Genomic DNA, 21,918 nt, shown 5'->3' with positions numbered 1-21,918 from the left:
CTGTTCCGTTAAAACTTCACCCCACTATCTCCCTAAATTTCTGGTCATCTGGTCTTCTCTTAACCTTCAATATTCTGCTCAAGCATCTCACCTGGTAGCCTTCTTTAAACTCGAAAGCAGAAACAATTCTTCTAGTCTACTCTATAGCATGCATTCCAAAAGATACTATAACATGGTAATTAAGTGTGCAGGCTTTGGAGTCAAATAAATCTAGATCCACATCTCTACACATCCACATGCACTGTTTACTGTGTAAACTTAAGCAAATTACTGAATTACTTTCTTCATCCATAAAACAGGAATAACTTAATTGTAGTTTTGGTTTAAAGACTGAGATAATACCTATAAAGTGCTGCTGTTGTTTAGTCACTAAGTCATGTCCATATAAAATCTGTACAAGTGTTTATAGCAGCTCTATTCACAGTTGCAAAATATGTGAAACGAAGTGCTCTCCCTCCATGTGCATGCGTGCTCAGTCACTTCAGCAGTGTCTGACTTTATGACCCCATGGACCGTAGCCTCCCAGGCTCCTCTGTCCATTGAATATTCCTAGCAAGAACACTGTAGTGGGTTACCATATCCTGCTCCAAGGGATCTTCCGGACCCAGGGGTTGAATCCACATCTCCTGCATTGTAGGCAGATGCTTTACCCCTGAACCACCAGGGAAGCCAATCTCCTTCCACAGGTAAATCAATAAACTGTAGTACATTTACACGGGAATACCACTCAGCGATCAATTTTTTTTAACAAAATGCAACAGGATTTCCCTAGGGGCACAGTGAATGAGAGTCCACCTGCCAAGCAGGCAACATGGGCTCAATTCCTGGTACGGGAAGATTCCACATGTTTCAGAGCAACTAATTCTGATAGCTTCAAATACTGAGCCCGCATGCTGCAACTACTGAAGCCTGCACACCTAGAGCCTGTGCTCCCCAACAAGAGAAGCCACCACAATGAGAAGCTCACACACAATGAAGAGTAGCTCCATTTACCACAACTAGAGAACGCCTATTCCAGCAACAAATACGAGCACAGCCAAAAGTAAATAATTTTTTAAAAATACAACAACTCAGAGGAATCTCAAAGGCATCATACTGAGTGAAATCCCTTCTCAAGAAGTTTAATATGTACTATTCTATTTATGTGACAGTCTCCAAAAAGACAAAACACAGAAATGGAGAACAAATTTGTGGCTGCCAGAGGTTAAGAACTGAGGGTGAGTTTGACTAAAAAATACAGCACAAGGGAGGTTTTTGGTGTGATGAAATTGTTCTGTATCCTGATTGTGGTATTAGTTACAAGAATCAATAAATGTGTTAAAATTCATACAACTGTACACCCAAAAATATTCACTGGAAGGACTGATGTTGAAGCTGAAACTTCAATACTTTTGGCCAGCTGATGCGAAGAACTGACTCACTGGAAAAGACCCTGATGCTGGGAAAGACTGAAGGCGGGAGCAGAAGGGGACAACAGAGGATGAGATGGTTGGATGGCATCACCGACTCAATGGACATGATTTTGAGTAAACTCCGGGAGTTGGTGACAGACAGGGAGGCCTGGCATGCTGCAGTCCATGGAGTCGCAAAGAGTCGGACACGACTGGGCGACCGAACTGAACACCCAAAAAAAAGCCAATCACTGTATGATAAATTTTTTAAACACTTAAAACATTAATTAAAAATTTTAAAGGCTACCACTGAGTTGAACAGTGTCTCCCCTCAAATTTATGTCCATGTGGAAACCAGAATTTGACTTTACTTGGTCTTAAAGGATCTTCACAAATATAATCAAGATAAAGTTATAATGGATCAAGCTAAAGATGAAGACACAAATTGGAGAGAGATATACACAAGACAAGGAATGCCAGGAATCAGAGGCATAGAGCTGATTATTCCTGAGAAGTTCCAACTTTAGTTATACCTTATTTTGCCTTTTAGACACCTAGAACAAGGGGAAAAAATGAAGCTGTGCTGTTTTAAAACTGCCCAGTTTGTGGCAATTTATTACAGCAATCCTAAGAAACTAACATAGCCTATGATTTCTATTTATGTGACATTCTGGAAAAGGCAAAACCATTGGGACAGAAAAATGAGTGCTTCCTAAGGAATGGGTCTGGGAGACCAAAAAATGCTCTTAATCTAGTTTCTACAACAACAAAACCCTGACATTAGATTTATGTATCTTGGGGAGATCTCTCCAGGACTCATTCTCCCTTTCTAGGATCTCTCTTCTACCTCTGTATCTCACTGTTAGATTAATCTATCTGTTTTAATGTCTCTTTCGTTTTACAATCTATTCTTCTTTCACCTCCTCCAAAGATTATTTCTAAAGCCAATTTCAACTTTGCCTCCATTTACAGCTTTAAAATTCACAGAAATGGAGATAGATGACTATGAATTTCCTATGGAAAACTGACTTTTCACATGATTTTTTAAAACTCTTTCATAATCAAATACACTGTAGAGCCTGTATCTTCACCTGGTAAACCACTGTGATTTGAGTCAATGAAGATAGCAATTTGAATCTAAAATCTAGTACAATATTAAAATAATCCATTACTTATTAGTCTTGTCAGGTACAAAGAAACTTAAAACAGGGCCAATTCTTAACACTTTATCATTTATTTTGAGTAATGTTTACTATCACATTAGAAAAATGTGACTGAATGTCTAATGTAAAAAGAAGGTGCTAAAACATTGCCAGCAATAAAAACTAACCTTAGCATCTTCATGAAAGGAAGTGGGGAAAAAATTGTGGAAAGACACACATTTCACAAGATTATTTCAGTAACATCTTATCCCATAAGAAACAAACAGAGAAACTACATTTCTAGCCTTATTTTAAAATATGTATCCTATTTATAAATAAATCATTAAATAACCAGGGCATTATGAAATTTGCTTGGGTTTCTTTTCAGAAATAACACATCCAACATAATCAGTTATTTTTATAGGCCATGTCTAATTTATCTTACAAAACTTGATAATTTTATATAGGCCTGTAATTTCTTAAAAGAAGCCACCAAAAAGACATTTCAGAAAACACACAAAACCAGTAAGAAGAAAAACTGCTTGCTGAAGCAGAAAGTACAGAGTTCAAAGAGCTAAAATACACAGTGGTATTCAGAGAACTAAAACCAAATGAAGCTAAACTCTCAGCCTTACTAAAATACAAAAGCATACATGGTAACTAAATACTGAGTAGTTTCCCATGGATAGGGCCATTCAGCCATGCTCCCAAACCCCTACTCAAGTGAAAGAGCTACATATCAAAAGCCCTGTTTTTAAAAATCTGTCCTCATTATGGACTCCAGCCTCAACCCAGTTGGAAGCGGAAACATGGAGGTTTGAAGTAGTTCTGGTGTATGCAACCAGTAGCCACATTACCCAGCTGAGCTGAAAACTAATTCCTGTTCATGGGGGTCACAGCAGCAAAGACTATAACAGCAATGTTTAGATCTCATTCTCCACTAATGATAGCAAAGGAGCTAACTTTGGCGTATGGGTTGACAAAGATACTGACAGAGGGATTAAGAGTTCTTTGGGTTGGGGTAGAAAGTAAATGCTAATTCCCATAACTTAATTTCTCAACAAAAGGAGAGAAACTAACTCAGATCCACTTCCAATGGGGAAAAACTGCTTTCCTATTTACCGGAGAAAGTTACCTTAATAGGGAAGCAGGATGGAGACCACCCCGTACCCCCACAACAGTGACACTTTGGCTCTGAACATCATGTAATGATCTCAGATAATCCAAAGTTCTTCCCCATCTTCCAGCCAAATCGGAATCCAGGAGTGAATTCTAAAGCATAGGCATAAAAAAGACAATTATCTTACTCAAAGAGAAACATAAGAAGGTACAATTTTCAAGGTTCAACAGTATAAAAGAGTTGAAGGAAACTGGCACCAGAACTGTAACTTTTAACATTCATTTGCTGGTTTGAACTTTGCACCTAGTATTACAGAAGGCAATTTTTCTCCCAGTTCTCCCAAACAGCTTTCTGATAAACATCTTAATGTTAACTATTATAAGCTGTGTCCTGGCTGTGACTACTTACTGCTAGAGTTTAAAGGAGTTAACATGCCACAATAAATATAACTACTGTTGTACTACTCTAAATATTGCTCTCTTCTGCAAAAAGTCTTGTGTGAAACTATACAACTTAATTAAATACAAAGCTGAATTTCCTGGTGTCCAAGAACTCTTGTTTCTGACTCTCTCTTAAACCCGTAAATTCTCCTCAAAATAAGACTGGATAACCACCATCCCATCCTTCCAGCAAACCTTTCTCAGATCATTTTTACACGCTGTTTAAGAATTATCAGTCTTCTCTGGTAGTCCAGTGATTAAGAATCCACCTGCCAATACAAGGGACACAGATTTGGTCCCTGTTCCAGAAAGATGCCACATGCCCCTGAGCAAACTACTGAAGCCCATGGGCCTAGAACCTGTGCTTCACAGCATGAGAAGCCACAGCAATGAGAAGTCTGCACACTGCAACTGAAGAGTAGCTCCTCCTCATGGCAACTAGAGAAAGCCTGGGAGCAGCAACAAAGACAGAGGGAAGCCAAAAATCAACATTTTTTTAAAAAGAGAATTATTAAGGAAACCAGATGTCAATAATGAACTAACAAGTGATGTCTGTGTACACTACATAAACAAATTTATGCATTTATATTAAAAGAACTAAAAAGCATAGTTTTAAACATTGTATTAAAAATCCAGGGAAAAAATTCAGAATCATTTATTTCCAAGAGTCGTAAACATTGGGGGCAGAGTGAGTGAAGTTGCTCAGTTGTGTTCGACTCTTTGCGACCCCGTGGACTATAGCCTATCAGGCTCCTCCAGCCATGGGATTCTCCAGGCAAGAATACTGGAGTGGGTTGCCATTTGGAACAAATAACCATTTATCCATTAGGAAACAAATAGGATTAGGAAAGCAGAGTCAATTCTACACTCCAGTTTGGGCCTGCAAATTTTCACCTTAATATTCTATTCCAACACTACCTCCTCTCAAAAAAATCTATGAACAATAAATTCTGGAGAGGGTGTGGAGAAAACGGAACTCTTTGCACTGTTGGTGGGAACGTAAACTGACACAGCCACTATTGAGAACAGTATGGAGGTTCCTTAAACTAAAAATAGAGCTACCATACGACTCAGCAATCCCACTACTGGGCATATACCCTGAGAAAACCATAATTCAAAAAGACACATGTGCCCCAATGTTCACTGCAGCACTATTTATAATAGCCAGAACATGGAAGCAATCTAAATCTCCATCGAAAGACAGATGGATAAAGAAGATGTGGTATATAAATATATGGTTTAATAGTAGCCTTTAGGAATAAAATTAGGTCATTTGTAGTAATGTGGATCAACCTAGAGTCTGTCATACAGAGTGAAGTCAGAAAGAGAAAAATAAATATTGTATATTAACGTATATATGTGGAATCTAGGAAAATGGTACGTATGAACTTATATGCAGGGCAGGAATAGAGACTAGACATGTGGACATGGGGGAAAGGGGAGGGTGGGGCGAACTGAGAGAGTAGCACTGACATATACACACTACCATGCATAAAACAGATAGCTAGTGGGAAGTTGCATAGCACAGGGAGCTCAGTTTCATGTTCTGTGATGACCCAAGAAGTGAGATGGGGGGATAGGAAGGAGGCTCAGGAGGGAAGGGATATATGTGTGTGTGTGTATATATATATATAGCTAATTCACTTTGTTGTATAGCAGAAACTAACACAATATTGCAAAGCAATTATACTCCAATTTTAAAAAAATTTAAAAAAACCACCTCCTCTACTTTGAGTCCCAAAGGAATTGAATAAAATACCATTTCAAAGAAAGCAAAATACCGCACACATCTTATTTGTTCTTACAGATAAATGCATGGAAATCCAGCAAAGTTAAATGGAGTGTCCAATCAGGCAAAGATTTCTTAGCTGTGACACCAAAAGTACCATCCACAAAAGATAAAATTGAGAAATTAAGCCTTATTAAAATTAGTAACTTTTAAAAAGACACCATTAAGAAAATGAAAAAACAAGCAAAAGGCTGGGAGAATATATCTCTAAGATGTAACACTTATCTGATAAAGGGCTTATATCCAGAATTCACAGAGAACTCTTATAACTCAACAATAGACAGACAACCTAATCAAAATGAATGGTCCAAGGTCAGCACAGAAGATGCAGCCAAAAACTGAGATCTCTACCCTTGCTCAATGTTAATTTCATGATTTAAAACCACAGTTCCATAAGTGAGCCTCCCCCAAAAAAGAACAGAACAGAACAAGGAAACAAATAGGGGAAAAAAAAAAAAATCTGTGACTGCATACCTGAACTTACTCAGTTTGGTCCATTTCAAAATTATTTATATATTGAGTCTAGGACCACTCTCAAATCCCTCTTGAACAACAACAAAAAACCCTAATAAATAGCACAAAAAAGAAAATAAAAATCATCACACAAAAATCAAGTAATCACTGAAATGATTAAAACAGACTTTTTCCTTTTCAGAATTACAAAAGGTAAAATATTTGTCTGGATACCTCAGGCTGATTCATATTTTCTTAGGCAAGCAGTAGCAACAGCAATTCCTGTAAGAGTCAAATTTCTTTTAATAAGATATTAAAAGATATTTTCCTTCTCCAAAATAAAATCTGGATGACGCAGGGACTTCTTTGCCTAAAGCTTAATCCTTTATAAATGTTTACCCCACCAAGTAAATGGTTAAAAGAAAATACAGAATTATAAAACCAAAGAAAATGTAATGAAAATCCTGCCCCAACCACCCTTTACCTTTCCAGAAAGCACTACTTTTAATATTTTATCAAACATTCATTTACTGAAGGACTATATATTAGAGAATGGTTCTAACTGCTTTGTCAACAGGAAAGGAGGAGGAATAGTACGAGACCCAGTAGATGTGGCCAGTAGCCTACAAGATAATTAAGACACTAAAAAATCAAACAACCCAATTTTAAAAAGGGCTAAGAAACTGAATAGACATTTCACCAAAGAAGATATACAAATAGCATAGGAAAAGAAAGTACCACTAATTACTAGAGAAATGCAAACCAAAACCTCAATGAGATTCTACTTCTCTCATCATTAGAATGACTATTCTTAAAAAAAAAAAAAAAGAAATGTTGGCATGGGTGTAGAAAATTGGAACTCTTGAGAACTGCTGGTGAGAATGTACAAAGGCAGAGTGGCTGGGGAAAACACTATGGCGGATACTAAAAAAATTAACATGGAATTACTAACAATAAGGTCCTACTATATAGCACAGGGAACCATATTCAATATCCTGGGATAAACCATGTTGCTGTTGTTGAGTTGTTAACTCGTGTCTGACTCTCTGTGACCCTGTGGACTGTAGCCTGCCAGGCTCCTCTGTCCATGGGATTTCCCAGGCAAGAAAACTGGAGTGGAATGCCACTTCCTTCTCTAGGGTATCATCTTGAACCAGAGATCAAACCTGAGTCTCTTGCATGGCAGCCAGATTCTTTACCACTGAGCCTCCTGGGAAGCACTGGGATAAACCATAATGGAAAAAACATAAAAAAGAATGTACACAAGTGCATAACTGAGTCATTTTGCTGTACATCAGAAATTAACATTTGTAAATCAATAATACTTCAATAAAAAAATAAATTTAAAAAAACCGGCCATGGATCCACCTGATCCACCAGTTCCACTTCTGAGAATATACCTAAGGAACTGAAAGGAGGGACTTGAACAGATATTTATACAGCCACATTCATAGCATCATTATTCACAACAGCCAAAAGGTAATTCAAAAGGCCACAGACAGATGAACGGATAAACAAAATGTGACTATACACAAAAAATGGGATGTTATTCAGCTTTTTAGAAAGGAATTCTGAAACATGCTACAACATGAACTTTAAAGACACTGTGCTAAGTTAAAAAGCCAGACACAAAGGACAAATATTGTATGATTCCATTGATATGAAGTAGCAAGAATAGTCAAATTCTATAGAGACAAAAATTAACACAGTGATTACCAGGGAGGGGAATGGTATTATTGTTTAATAACACGTACAGAGTATCACTTTGGAATGATAAATTCTGGAGATGCATAGTTATAATAGGTATGCAGCATGGGAATATATTTAATATCACTGAATTAAACACTTAAAAATGGTTGAAGTTGTAAATTTTGTGCATATTTTACTAACATGCATATTTTATCACGACAAAAAATATTCAGGACAAATAAGTCTATCATTTTCTTTGCCCCTTATAAATGAAAATATCAATTTAAACAGTAAAATCAACAGAGCAGACTGAACATCTATGCTACATCTCCATACTCTCCCAAAACTCCAACAAGAAGAAAAAAAGGAAAAAAGTTTAAATCCTGAAGGGCAAAGAGAAAGGGAGAGTAGATGACTGCACATCAATGTCAGCAACATTCTGGACAATAAAAAGCAACAGTAGCCAGGTTCTATACATTTCAATACATACATTAACAGTTTTTCATTAAGACCTATAGTAATTATCTTTCTTTCCAGAAATTCAAGGGTAAAAGATAATCTAGGATTTCCCTTTTACTAGCTTTCCACAGAAGCAAATGCAGCTAATCCCTCTCCGATATTCCTTTCCTTCCAAAGCAGACCCATAATTAAATGAACCACCTAAAAATCTCTTTAAATTTTCAGAACGAATGAACTTCAAAATCTAGGTTAGACCATGCTTCAAAAGTTCAAAAAACAAATTCTCTTTGCATTAAATGAGACTCGGATTTAGCTCAATTTGATCCTTTTGCTGCATTTCTACGATGGCTGCAACTCTGTCTACTTTTCATAGGCTCAGTTCAGTGTTCTTATTCATTGATGAGGGAAAAGTTGTTATTTCTCAAATATTCTGAATATTCAGGCTCTAACACACTATTGATTTACTTATTAAAAAGACTACTTACAATAACTACATTTTGCATTTTAGTCAAGATTAAGAAGTTAACTTTCCTGTGTATGTCAAGAAAAGTTTCATGAGAAAAGTGTAAACAGAACCAAGGCCTACTGAAAATTAAATCCTGAAAATCACTTTCTCAGGCTATACAAAATGAACATATTTCACCTTTCTGCATTTATCAGTTTCTTTAAACATTCTGAATCATAAATTAATTATTGTGTCACGTTTCTGCAACAAAATTCTACGTCTTTTCCACGAGAAAACCTTTTGTCACTGTTTCCAAACCTTGGTAAATAAAAAAATTCCATGTTTAAAGTCTACAGAAGAGGTTAATCAAGATGACCAAAATTGCTAAACTAGAAATATAATAAGCAGTTGAACTACTTTGATTTTACATTTTCTATTCTTTTAAAGCTGGGAAATTATGACTATATACATGACCCATCATTAAAGAGCGTGCCAGGGCTGAGAGTAATGAAGATCCTTATCAAAACGCAGGGGTAGCCTCTTCAGTATTATCTTCACATATCCCAATTATTACAAAAGAATGAATATGGGAAGAGCTTTCAAAATCTGCCTCCGTACTGCAGCGTCCCACTGTCACAGGGTGACCCAAATACAAGCTTTTGTCTGTCACTTTTCATTCTCACTACAACCTCCCTAGCCTGGTCTCCCTGCCTCCAGACCCTACCAACCCTAATAAATACTACAGACTTCAATATTAACAAAATAAACTTCATAAAATACCACTTCATCCTACCAGTCAATAGGACTTAAGTTTATCCTAAAAACAAGAAGACTGCTGAAGGGCAGCAGAGTACACTACCCCATAATATGCCACTTTGGCATAAGAATTATTCTGAGCTAAAGACAATCAAAACTCAGCTGCAAAAGTGATTTACCCCTCTCCCTCCCACAACTGCCTACATTTACACCGGAAAAGAGGCCTGTACCAAGAAGAGAATTATTACCAGAAAATATCTTTTTACCTAAGAAACTTAAGCAGGGACTTTACTGGTGGTCCAGTGGCTAACGCTCCACACTCCCAATGCAGGGGGCCTGGGTTTGATCCCTGGTCAGGAAACTAGATCCCATATGCTGTAACTAAGAGTTCCCATGCTACAACTACAAGGTTCTGAATGCAGCAACCAAGACTCAGCAGAGCCAAATAAATGATTGTAGAAAGAAAGAAAGAGAAGAAACTTAACTAAGCAACAGGGCAACCTTTATTTTCCAAACATCTCCTCTCCTCTTCCCTTTGTATCACCAGCCCCTACCCCTTTTTCTTATAAGGCTCAGGATGTTTATATAAGCCCTATATGGCTGCCTTTTGGGTCTCAGTTTTATGAGGCTCCCATAATGTATTTAGGAAATTTGTTTTTCTCTTGTTAATCTGTCTTATAGCAATTATTAGACCAGTCAAAGAACCTGAAAGGGAAGAAGAGAAATTATTTTACCCCTACATTGGTCTCTTAATTTTTCTAAACTTTCTATTCTTACTGGGACCACACAAGCCCTCTTCAGATTAATTTAAATTCACTGCACTTTCTTTCACCATCTTAAGTTCATTCCTGCCATTTTCCCATTCTGAATCCCAGTTTTAAATAACTTCCCTCCTCCTCTTTGCCTTAATTTTTCTGTTCACGCCTCATTCAGCCCTAGATAGCAGTAAGGTATCACTTGAACTTTAAAAATCTCTATGTGAGTAAGGACTCTTCCCAGAGGGCAGTGAACATGGGTTATGCTGCAAAAAGTCAAGCTCCAGATCAGAGGTTACAGAACAGCAGCCCACAAGACAAAGTGTGTCCACGGTGGTAAATCTGTCTGGCTCATGGCATTTTTATGAATTCATTACATTGCCAACATTTAAAAATAAAAATTTCTCACAAAATCTGAAATTCCAGCTTCTCTTCATAAAAAAGATGTTCAGGTCACACTTAATCTATATGCTTCCTGCCCTACCCCCTGCCAGATCGATAGTGAGCCAACAGTGAATTACATATTTTAAAATGATAAATCTCACCTCAATTTTTTAAAAAAAGTAAACCAAAGCTGCCTAATAGCTGCCCCACTGGAGTAGCATGAATTCCCTAAATCACTTAAGTCCCAATCTGCTCTACCATTACTATTTAAATCGAGCCCTTGTAGGCATCTGACTTTACAGTGCTCCCCTTATATAAATTTACTGAATGAATTAATAAATTAAGATGATAATTTTAAGACAGACAAGGTTGGTGATGATGATAATGTGATAATGATAACAACACTGGCAATTAACATTTCCTGCTTTATTGTGAACCAACTATTGTTCAAGCAAAAATATATTATCTCATTTAATCCACACAACAACCCTATGGATATACACTGTTATTATTCTTGATTTATAAATGAGAAAACTAAGGCACAGAGAAGTAAAGCAACTCAGCCAAGGTCACATTACCAGTACTCAAGGTACAGTGAGAATCCAAAATCAGACAGTCTAACTCCAGGGAACACTGTTAATCCCTACAATATGATTCCTTTAGACTACCATCCTTTCTTCTGTGACCAACTGAATTAACTGCCTGGAATGAAGACTCAAAGAGACGAAATTTTAGAGCCTATTCTTTCTTTCACAAATGACTAAGAAGCAAACCACAGTTCACCTAAATTCAGATGGCATTTTTGAATTTTTTTCCTCACCTTAAATGAAAACTTTCTCTGTAACTGAAATATTAGGGAATCCAATCAAACTATATATTTGTTATCAGACTATTTCTGGAGTAAGGTAAGCTCAATAATGAGATGACTCCTTAGTTCAAAACTACAAAGTGATGATACAGCACAAAACTCTTCTCTTTCTTGGGGTAGAAGGATATATCTATGAGAGTAAACAGTGTGCAGACATGAAAAAAATTAAGTTTCTTGAGGGCAGGGACTGCTTTTTTCCACGAGTCCCTGCAGTTGGCATATATTCAGTTATAATAAAGGAACCAAGAAATCCAAACATCTTCAACTGAAATGCAATGAAATCCTTATTATAGCATTTATCATCTTGCTTTTTTACAATAATTACTAGTGAACAGTTTTATCTTCCTCACAACAACATAAAATCCTTGAGATAGAGTATCCCTTGGGAACTAGCATAACAGGGCTCAATATACGCTTGCTTAATATTACAAGCTCAACATTTCTACACTTAGGTTTCCTGCAAGTCTCTCAACCAATGAGTAAAGCAGAAAGAGAATTCCTTGGTGGGTCTAGTGGTTAGGACTCCGAGCTTCCACCGCAGGGGGGAATAAAGATTCTACAACCTGCATGGCCCAGCTAAAAATAAAAAATAAAGTAGAATTTAAAATGGCTTCTCATTTATAAAGCAATGGATGCTTGAAGTCCTATTATGTTATAAGATATTTCTGAGACCAGTACCACATTGTATCAACAAAGCCCCGAAAAACTGGTGAGCTGGCATAAGCAGCACAAAGAATAATCAAAGAGCTGGAAGAAGAAAGCACCATGTTCATACCTTCAGTAGAAAGTTATGCAGTCCAGGGATTTAAGCAAATTGCTGAAGATCACAGAAATTAAGTAACAAGCAATATCAAGGCCAGAACACATATTTCCTGAATGCTGGCCCAGTTTTCTTTCCACAAAGAACTACTCTGTGAGCTCAGGATGAAATGGATACTTTTAAAAATATTTTAAAGATATTTGGTATGGAGGATGATCTTCCCCAGTACATAACTTTTTGTGAGGTATTACATCATTACTAAAGATATGAAATTTGCCTTGTTCCAATGATTGCAGATAACGCCATCTTTCCCCCTGTTGTTCTACATACTTTTTTCATTTTCATGTCTTTCCTTTCATTATCCTCTGAGAATTCTTCCTCTCACCACCTCTGATTTATCTACTTTTCCTCTTATCCACTTCCTTTCTCTAGTATCTCACAAAGCACCCTACCATCTCCTTTTCTCTTCGTAATTATTAAAAAAAACAAAAAAACAAAAAAAAACCCCACAGATTAACCACACATTTGATTATAGCATTGATCTGGGATACCATAATAAGCAAGCCATAGCCTTGGTCTCTTGGCATTTATAAGGCAATTTGTTAACAAAAATATAAACTAAACACAAATGGTCACACAATTTTACTATGATTTTTACAATGGGGACAAGAAGCTTAAGTTCGGATGGGACCATTATATGAAGAGATGTGGTAATAACAGTCGCAAGGTTAAGGTTAAGCAAATGAAAGGGATCCTCTTTCCTATACAGCTTTCTCACCAACCAATTCATGTGCTCTACTTCATTCACTCCCTATTCTCTTACTGCTTGACTTTTCCTGTGCTCTGCTTTTTCTCTTAACCAGCAGACTTCCTTTTCTTCCTCCTGGTCTTTTTTTCTCTCCTGATCTTTTAAGATGAATCTGTCCTGTCCTGTCCTGTTTTCCTTTTCAATATTATTGCCAACTCCTCCCACCTTATAGATCTGGATAATGCCTTAAGATGGGAATTCACTTTTTTCTAAAGATTTAATATGTATTATTTTATTTGATCCTCACAGCAATGCCAGGGAGGCAGGCAGAACTCAACATAACTATTTTACAGATATGTAAACTGAGTCTTGCCAAGATTAAATACTTTGCCAACAATCAAGTTTGTCACTAGCAAAATCAAATCAGAACCCAGACCTTTTCTTTCCAAGTCCTCTATTCTTTTTCCTTTGAACTATACTGTTTTCTTTTTAATTCCTACATATTTTAACCATATAGGCGCACATGTATGGACAAGTATAGAGATAAATGTTTCTAAAATAGCACAAGTCAGAAAAGTGTATGACTGTATAGGGAAGCTAGAAAAACAGAAAAGTCAAAGGACCCAAATTAAGAATACAATGTAGCTCACAGGCTAATCCTTGTAGAGGCAGCTTTGGGTTTCAGACCCAAATGGAAACTATGTCTTCAACCAAGTGATGTAGCCAGCATCAACACTGGTCTCTCCCCATAATTTCCACAGCTGTTAACAGGACCAGAACTCACCCTCAGCCTCATTTCTGAGCCCCACTCTCTCTCAAAGGCATGCCACCATACCTGAAGTTTTCACCGTTTGAAGTCACTTCTTTGGATTAAGGCGCTGTCTCCAGAAGGCCACGGTTAAATGCATGTTACCTGAGAAAGAAGGAGGGTCCATTAACACATTACTCCTATGGTTAAATACATCAGATCAGCAATGACCTTTGGAATAGGACAGCACCATGTCCTTTAAATAAAAAGTTTCATAGGATAGATAATTTTTGATGGAGCAGGCAGGATAAAAAGGTTAAATTGGGAAGAAAATGACTCACGTATACAATAGGGTAACTCCCCACCTGCATATATCTACATGGCAAAATGAGGATGGCCATATAAATACATACTATACCTTTTGAGGTCACAGTAAGGACTATCCCTGCAACTTGGAAGCTCCTAGGGATACGAAAAGAAAAAAGTACTCCAAGGATCTGAGTATAGTCAATTCTGTAAAGAAGCAAAGAGCTGAGCTGGCAGCAGTCCTCCAAGGACAGTACACTGCTAGACTGAAAGAGGACAGAAAAAAGGAACAGCTTCTGGTTAACTACTTCTAGTTGTGAGGCTAGTTTCCAGCCCAACATTTTTAGCAGAGGGCTGACCTCTCAGTGAGAGAATGTTGCAATTCAATTCTTCAACCCCACTTGCTAATTTATATTGACTCAAAGCCAGTATCCTTTACAGCCACAAAAATCAACATGCCTTTACTGAGTACATATTATAAGCCCAAAATTTAGCTAGGTGCTATAAATACAGGGTGGGGGGTGGTCTTTAATACACTTTTGCCTTAACTTAACACATACTATAGGGTAACTCCCCACCTGCGTATAGCTACATGGCAAAATGAGGATGGCCATATAAATACATTCTCTACCTTTTGAGGTCACAGTAAGGACTATCCCCGCAACATGGAAGAAACCAATCCCCTAAACCCAAAACAGAGAAGGGTGAGGAACAAGAAAAGGTGGCGGAGGGTGGCTATTTTTCTGTGACTATAAACACAAATTTCCTAAGCCAGAATGAATACAACTCACTTCTAGGCCAAAGTTCCTTGTTAAACTCTTAACTAAACAGTCAAGAGGCACAGGCTAGAAAGACTTTTTTCTTTTGGTCTAATACCAAAAGCTCTTTAGTAGTACACATTCATCTTGGTACACTGGAGAACAGACTAAGAGTTACAAAATTTAGTTCTACTTTTAGTTCTGATTCTTTGTTTAAAAAAAAAAAAAACAGAAAAGGTTGGACTAGTCCAAGAATAGCATATACCTGGCACATATGAGATACTAACCACTAGATAACTAGTGTCCACAGGAGTCATCACTAATCAATCATAACTCACTTTCCCAGAGAACCCTTATGATTTAAATCCTTCTCAACACAGGGCTTCTGGCAGCTACTTCAAGTGGAAGTTGGCCCATAAAACAAAATATATCTGCTACTGTGGACTAGATAATCTCTACAATCTCTTCCAACTCTTTCTTTTAATATGTATTATTTATTTATTTGGCTGTGCTGGGTCTCAGATGCAGTATGTAGGATCTTTAGTTGCAGTATGTGGGATCCAGTTCTCAGACCTGGGATCGAACACAGGACCCTTGCATTAAGAGCATAGTCTTGGCCACTGGACCACCAGGGGAGTCCCCCAATTCTAAAACCAAGTTTCTGAGGGTGGGAGAAACAACACTTCCCAACAAGCTCATAAATCAACAGCATTGATAGCCATAAATTTCAGTCTAATCTCTAAATTCTACAAATTGCACCTGATCAAGGATGCTAACAACAAATTCTGATACTATTAACATATATAACCTAGCAATATTATTCTGATTTGCTAATTGGTTCTTTTGAGAAAAGGAACCTTTTACCCAGACTGGCACTAAAGAAATCCTCATACAAAAATAGGACAATATTGCACTAGTAAAGAACTAAATTTAATCCCTTGATCATGCCCACAGCCTCTCAATGAGGACAAGCCTTTCCCTTCTCACCTAAACCACTGCAACAGCCACTCTTCCATCCTTTCACTCTTGTCACAAAGCAATCTTCCTAAAGCAAACATATACTCAATATCATTTTCCTGTTTAAAAATCTGCATCTATTGCTAACAACATAAAACAAGGGTTTTTTTGTTTTTTTTTTTTTTTGCTTCACATCCATAATGCTCTCCTTCCCCCATCCCACTCCCTGCTCCCTTTTATCTTCCACAATCCTGTGTTTACTAACAGTATTGAGGTGTTTCCTGTCTGCCCGGTCCTTCCCTTTCTCCATCACAATAAAACTTCAGGTAAGACCCAACAGTGAACTTCAGTGAAGACTCAACTTCAGCTTCAAGCAGATTCTTCCTCCTCAAACCAATCAGACACAACTGATTACTTCCTCTTCCATCTCAAAGCTTTTGGCTTATACAAAGTATTGTCTCAATGGTTTCCAAAACCATCAGAATTGCCTGAGGCAAGTTTTAATCCTCAAGGCTAACCCAAACATATTAAATCAATCTCAGGAAATAAGGCTCTGAAATTTCTACTTTTAAAAAAGCTGCCCTGATTATTCTAATAACCAAATTGGGGGGCTACTGGTTTGTCTCTTCCAGTTGGTGTAAAGATGTTTCTTTAAGGAATGGAAAAATGATTTACTCTAGAATACACTGAGGAAGTATCCTGCACTTGTTTATTTCATATCATATCCTTGTTGACTTGACTCATATGCTGAAGATGAAGGAATTCCTTTTGGATTCACACCCAAAAAACTTACATCCACTGTTCAAAACAGCAGGTGAATTTCCACCTTCATTTCTAAATGTTAAAAATGAAGTAACTGTATCCTGAGTAAACCTATGAACACACGATGAAGACTCTCACTAGACCTGCTCTGAGAACTTTATTTCGGCCGAGAAACAAGTCCTCAACCCATTTTGAGGGTGGAAATACACTGCCTCTAGTACTTCCCTAAGATCTAATTATATTAGGAATACATGCAAGATTTCAACTAAGTACAGTGATAGATGGTTGGCTCAAGTGCCTCGCTAATTTTCAGAAAAAAATTCCCTGCAATTTCTCTCCCTTCCCCAGCCCTCACTCCCCAAAAATATACTGAAGCTGTAGAATAACAGCGGAAAATCTAACAAGATACAAATATAAGCAAGAAAACAAGGTGAGTTGTTACTGGAGAATCGTGGATTTCGGGTAGTTTGCAAATCCACCAGGTTACATCGCTAACTTGAGGCCCAGCGTCTACCTGGGGCGCAGAGATCCTGTGTTTCGCTCTACGGCGCAGCCCGAAGCAAAGTCTAAGAACTTGATTTCCCCACTTAGTCCCCACTAAGTCCTGTCCTCATCACGACTACTTTTTTCTTCTCTCCGCTAAAGAAAAGGGCACTTTCAGAAGGAAGGGCAGTGACAGCTCCACGTCTGCAAAACTCGGCGCCGGGAGGCGCCGGCGGGGACGCTGCGGCGGCGGCGGGCGCGGAGGAGGACGCCGGGGCCGGGACCACCACGCTGGGGGACAATAGACCGAGAGAGGGGAGCGGAAGAGAGAAGAGAGGCAGCCGCTGTACTTGGCCCCTCTCGCTAGTGGGGGCTCCAAAAAGTCTCGGGAAGGGCAGCGGGTGGCAGGTGGGCCCGGCCGCCGCCCCTCGCAGGGCCACGTCGCCCGCCCCGGCCGCTGCCGCGGGGCCCCTCGCGTAGGCCGGGCCGCGGGAGCGTAGCCCCCCGGGCGGGGCCGACGGGCTCTGGGCTAGACCCCGGGGGCGCCCGCTGGGGCCCAGTTCTCCCAGAACTTGGCGCCCGCGAAGCGAGAGGCTCCGAACGTCTGAGCCCAACAGTGGCCGCTCGGGGCTTCCAGACGACCCACCCCCGCCACCCCTCCACCCGGCCCCTACCACTAGCCCGAGCTCCCCGCGCCCCCCACGGACACCGGCTCTGAGGGAAGAGGAAGCAGCCGCGGCTCCGGGGTCCCGGCTGACGCGCCGCACTCCTCTACCTCTCGCTCTCCTCCAACATGTTCATCCAGGACTCTCCCTCTCCCCAAAATTGCCTCCAGTCCGCCCGCGGGTTTTTACCGGGACTCGGGGCGGCGGCTACTCTTCAGTCCCTCGACTAAGATGGCAGCCGGTCCCGAGCCCTGACCACAGCTACTAGAACGAGTTGGCGGCCAACGCGCAGGCGCCTCCAGCTCCGGCGCTATCAGGACTACAAGCCCAGAAGCCCTTGCTCACTAACCAGTTGCCGGCAGGAAGAGCTAGCAGAGGCTGGTGAGCGCAGCTAAATCCGAGCTTGCATTTAGCTAGGTGGGAGGGACTCTTGGATTACTCCCAGTAACTCTAGGCTTTTTAAAAAACCCTGCTCGTCTCACACCAGAACCTCTCAAGAGTATATTAGCTACGGATCCAAAACTCTAGTGTGCATCAGAATCACCTGAAGGGCTTGTTAAAACATAGACTACTGGGTCCCACCCCCAGAGTTTCTAATTCAGCAGACCTGGGATAAGATCTAATTATTTTAATAATTTGCATTTCTAACAAGCTCTCTGATGTGCTACCTGTAAGAGATCACGCTTTGAGAACCACTGAACTGTAGCTTAGTCTTTAAGAAGCTACACTCAGGAGTTACATTGATTGGATTCAATTCCACCAAAATCACTGCAGATGATGACTGCAGCCATGAAATTAAAAGACGCTTACTCCTTGGAAGGAAAGTTATGGCCAATCTAGATAGCATATTAAAAAGCAGAGACATTACTTTGCCAACAAAGGTCCATCTGGTCAAAGCTATGGTTTTTCCAGTGGTCATTTATGGATGTGAGAGTTGGACTGTGAAGAAAGCTGAGCGCCAAAAAATTGATGCTTTTGAACTATGGTGTTGGAGAAGACTCTTGAGAGTTCCTTGGACTGCAAGGAGATCCAACAGTCCATCCTAAAGGAGATCAGTCCTGGGTGTTCATTGGAAGGACTGATGCTGAAGCTGAAACTCCAATACTTTGGCCACCTGATGTGAAGAGTTGACTCATTGGAAAAGACCCTGATGCTGGGAGGGATTGGGGGCAGGAGGAGAAGGGGACGACAGAGGATGAGATGGCTGGATGGCATCACCGACTCGATGCACATGAGTTTGAGTAAACTCCGGGAGTTGGTGATGGACAGGGAGGCCTGGCGTGCTGCGATTCATGGGGTCGCAAAGAGTCGGACACGACTGAGTCACTGAACTGAACTGAACCACCTTTTAACAGTGTGCGCTTAGGGATGATGAAAATAGCTTACATGTAAGTGGTGCCAACATGGCAGGTGTTCTTAGAGCTGATCAATAAGCTCCTTTAATCCTCACAACGAATCTATGAGGGAACTACCTTCATTTTCCTCACTTTACAGATGCACAAACCAAGTCACAAGCTGGATAAGAACCCAGGCAGTCTGGTTTCAGAGTCCAACCTCTTCCTTCATAGATTGTTTGTGAGAATTAATAGGCTGTGCAAGTAAACTCAGAGGCACAGCTAAGTGCTTAGTAATCAGTGACCTTTGCTATTGTTGTTTAGCATGTTTCCTCCTAATAAGAGTATTTTACCATTTAGAAAGTCACACTTTTCAAAGTACTTTCAAGTCCTCCATGTCAGTGTTTCCTGCAATGTACCTTAGGAAAGCATGCTAAAGATACAGATTCCTGTAACCCTACCCCATTTACATTATCTAGTACTGTGGTTCTCAAACTTCAGTGCCCATCAGAATCACCTGGAGGACTTAAACCATAGACCGCTGGGCTCCACCTTCAGAATTTCCAATTCAGTAGCTCCAAGGTCTGACCGCAGTACTTGCATTTTTGACCACAGACCACACTTGGACAATCACTGTGGTAGGGCAGTGTTTGTCACCTTTTTCAGAATTATCGTCTTGGTAAGGAACAATTTTACACTTTTTTTTTTTTTTGAGCCGTGCCACTCTGCATTTGGAATCAGTTCCCCCAATAGGGATCAAACCCATGCCCCCTACAGTGGACATGGAGTCTTAACTACTGGATCACCAGTGAAGTCCTACTAGACATTTTTTCCCTAAATTCCCTCATGAAATTTTAATGTCACAAATATACTTTTTGTCAATTTAAGTACCATGTATCTGAGCTTTTACCAAAAAAATTTTGAGTGGGGAGGAAATTCCCTGGCAATCCAGTGGTTAGGACTCTGTATACTCACAGCCAAGGGTACAGGTTCAATTCATGTTCTGGGAACTAAGATCCTTGCAAGCCGAGAAGGGCATGCAAACAAAACAAATTTTTTAAACATACGTGTATTTTAATGTCCTCTGCACCCCCACAATTTTTGTCCTGTTGAGAACACATGCTCTGCAGGATGTGGGTTTTTAACTAGTGCCCCAGGTGATTCTCAACACTAGACAGAACGCAGTGTACCTTTAAAGTATGAGGTATTTTTATGCCCGGGCTTCCCAGGTGGCTCAGTGGTAAAGAATCCACCAATGCAGGAGTTGTAGATTTGATCCCTGGGTCAGGAAGATCCCCTGGAAAATGAAATGGCAACCCACTCCAATATTTTTGCCTGGGAAATCCAGTGGACAGAGGAGCCTGGCAGGTTACAACCCATGGGGTTGGACACAACTTAGCAACTAAAATAAACATTTTTATGTCCATTATACAAAGAGGGAAATGAGTCTCAAGTAAATTAGATAAGTGGTCCAAGATCACTCAGCCAGGAACCAGGAATTAAACAGAAGTCCTCCGGCACCAGATTCTGTCTTCATATATGATTTTTCAACTATATAATGTTATGCAAAACTAATGTATAGTGTTTGAAGTCAGGATAGTGATTATCCTTGTCCTTAGTCACTCAGGTGTGTCTGACTCTTTGTGACCCCACGGACTGTAGCCGGCCAGGCTCCTCTGTCCACGGGACTCTCCAGACAAGAATATTGGAATGGGTTGCCATGCCCTCCTCCAGGGGATCTTCCCAACCCAGGGATCAAACCCAGGTCTCCCACGTTGAAGGCGGATTCTTTACTGTCTAAGCCACCAGGGAAGCCTAGTAGTTACCTTTAAGAGAAAGTAAAAACAGGAAGGAGACCCAAAAGGGGGTTTGGGGGGCTGGCAAAAATGTTCTGTGTCTTGATCTGAGTGCTGGTACATTGGCAGGTTCACTTTGTGAACATTCATCGAGCTGCATATTTATGATTTGTGTATTTTTCTGTGTATTATGTGTCAAGAAAAGTTTATGTAAAGCAAATATGTTTTAAATGTATATTCATTTTATTCCAAAAATGCATCACTTTCTACTACATACCAGCTTCGCAAACTTTAGAGTGCATCAGAATCAGCTGGAGGGCATATTGAAACCCAGATTGCCAAGTAACACCCCCAGAATCTCTTAAGAAGTTCTGGAATCAGGCCCAAGAATTTGCATTTCAAAGTCAGACACAGCTTAGTGACTGCACAACAACAATAAACAAGTGCCTAGGTGATGCTGATGCCTAGGGATCACATTTTTAGAACCACTATGCTGGGTGGACTATGCTATCCTAACGTTCTTGCTCATGCCAACAGGATGGATTAGCTCTGAACCTAGTGGAATTAATGTCAGGCTTCTTCAGAGACACATGGACCAAGGATTTAGTACTGTCAATATCTTACTTCAAGGGTTTTAGGGAAATCCCCTGAACCTCAGTGGCCAAATCTCTAAATGGGAGTAATAGATACTACCTCCTGAGATGTTGTGAAAATTCTAGGAAATTCAGGGCAGGTATTTAGTTGATAGGTTCTCCAAGGAGGGCGCAAGTTAGTGAGGGCAGAGAATCCCAGCCTGGACATTTGCTCATCTCCCATGCTGTGTGACTCTGGCTCCCAAGTTCCCTGGTTCAAAAGCCAGTCTAGTCTTGGCCTGGTCAGAATGCAGGCCTGGTGGCTAATAAAGCCTTGA

General features: G+C 39.8%; 2 protein-coding genes across 4 annotated transcripts in view; both read right to left on the bottom strand.

Moving 5' to 3' along the window:
* ITCH (itchy E3 ubiquitin protein ligase) overlaps positions 1-18,226 on the bottom strand; it is a 97,138-nt gene extending 78,912 nt beyond the window's left edge. For 2 of the 3 annotated variants that reach the window (XM_043884921.1, XM_043884922.1), the window contains exons 1-2: positions 18,068-18,226; positions 14,035-14,112 (exon numbers count right to left, since the gene is read on the bottom strand). The gene's annotated coding sequence lies outside the window, so the exon portion shown is untranslated. Of the gene's footprint in view, positions 1-14,034; positions 14,113-17,988 lie in introns of all 3 variants that reach the window. The other variant, XM_043884920.1, reaches the window with a different exon arrangement.
* On the bottom strand, positions 14,119-19,815 carry LOC122681108 (uncharacterized protein C11orf96-like). Its single transcript, XM_043882824.1, has 3 exons — positions 19,730-19,815; positions 16,234-17,927; positions 14,119-14,519 (listed from the first exon to the last, which is right to left on the bottom strand). Exons 1-2 carry the CDS (start codon positions 19,813-19,815, stop codon positions 17,318-17,320), a joined length of 696 nt encoding a protein of 231 aa, XP_043738759.1. The 3' UTR covers positions 14,119-14,519; positions 16,234-17,317.
* Between the last annotated feature and the right edge of the window lie 2,103 nt (positions 19,816-21,918).

This window comes from Cervus elaphus, chromosome 23 (genome assembly GCF_910594005.1).
Source record: "Cervus elaphus chromosome 23, mCerEla1.1, whole genome shotgun sequence".
NCBI classification, from domain to species: Eukaryota; Metazoa; Chordata; class Mammalia; order Artiodactyla; family Cervidae; genus Cervus; species Cervus elaphus.
The sequence above is the reverse complement of the archived record's forward strand: the minus strand, read 5'-3'. Positions and strand labels throughout refer to the sequence as shown.

What these genes read in the sequence shown, in the direction of transcription:
- LOC122681108 (XM_043882824.1), bottom strand. Translation starts at nt 19,815, where the DNA reads ATGCAAGTACTGCGGTCAGACCTTGGAGCTACTGAATTGGAAATTCTG. An exon ending in CTATGGTTTAAGTCCTCCAG is followed by an intron (nt 17,928 to 19,729) that starts GTGATTCTGATG and finishes CTCTTCCCTCAG; the next exon opens with AGCCGGTGTCCGTGGGGGGC.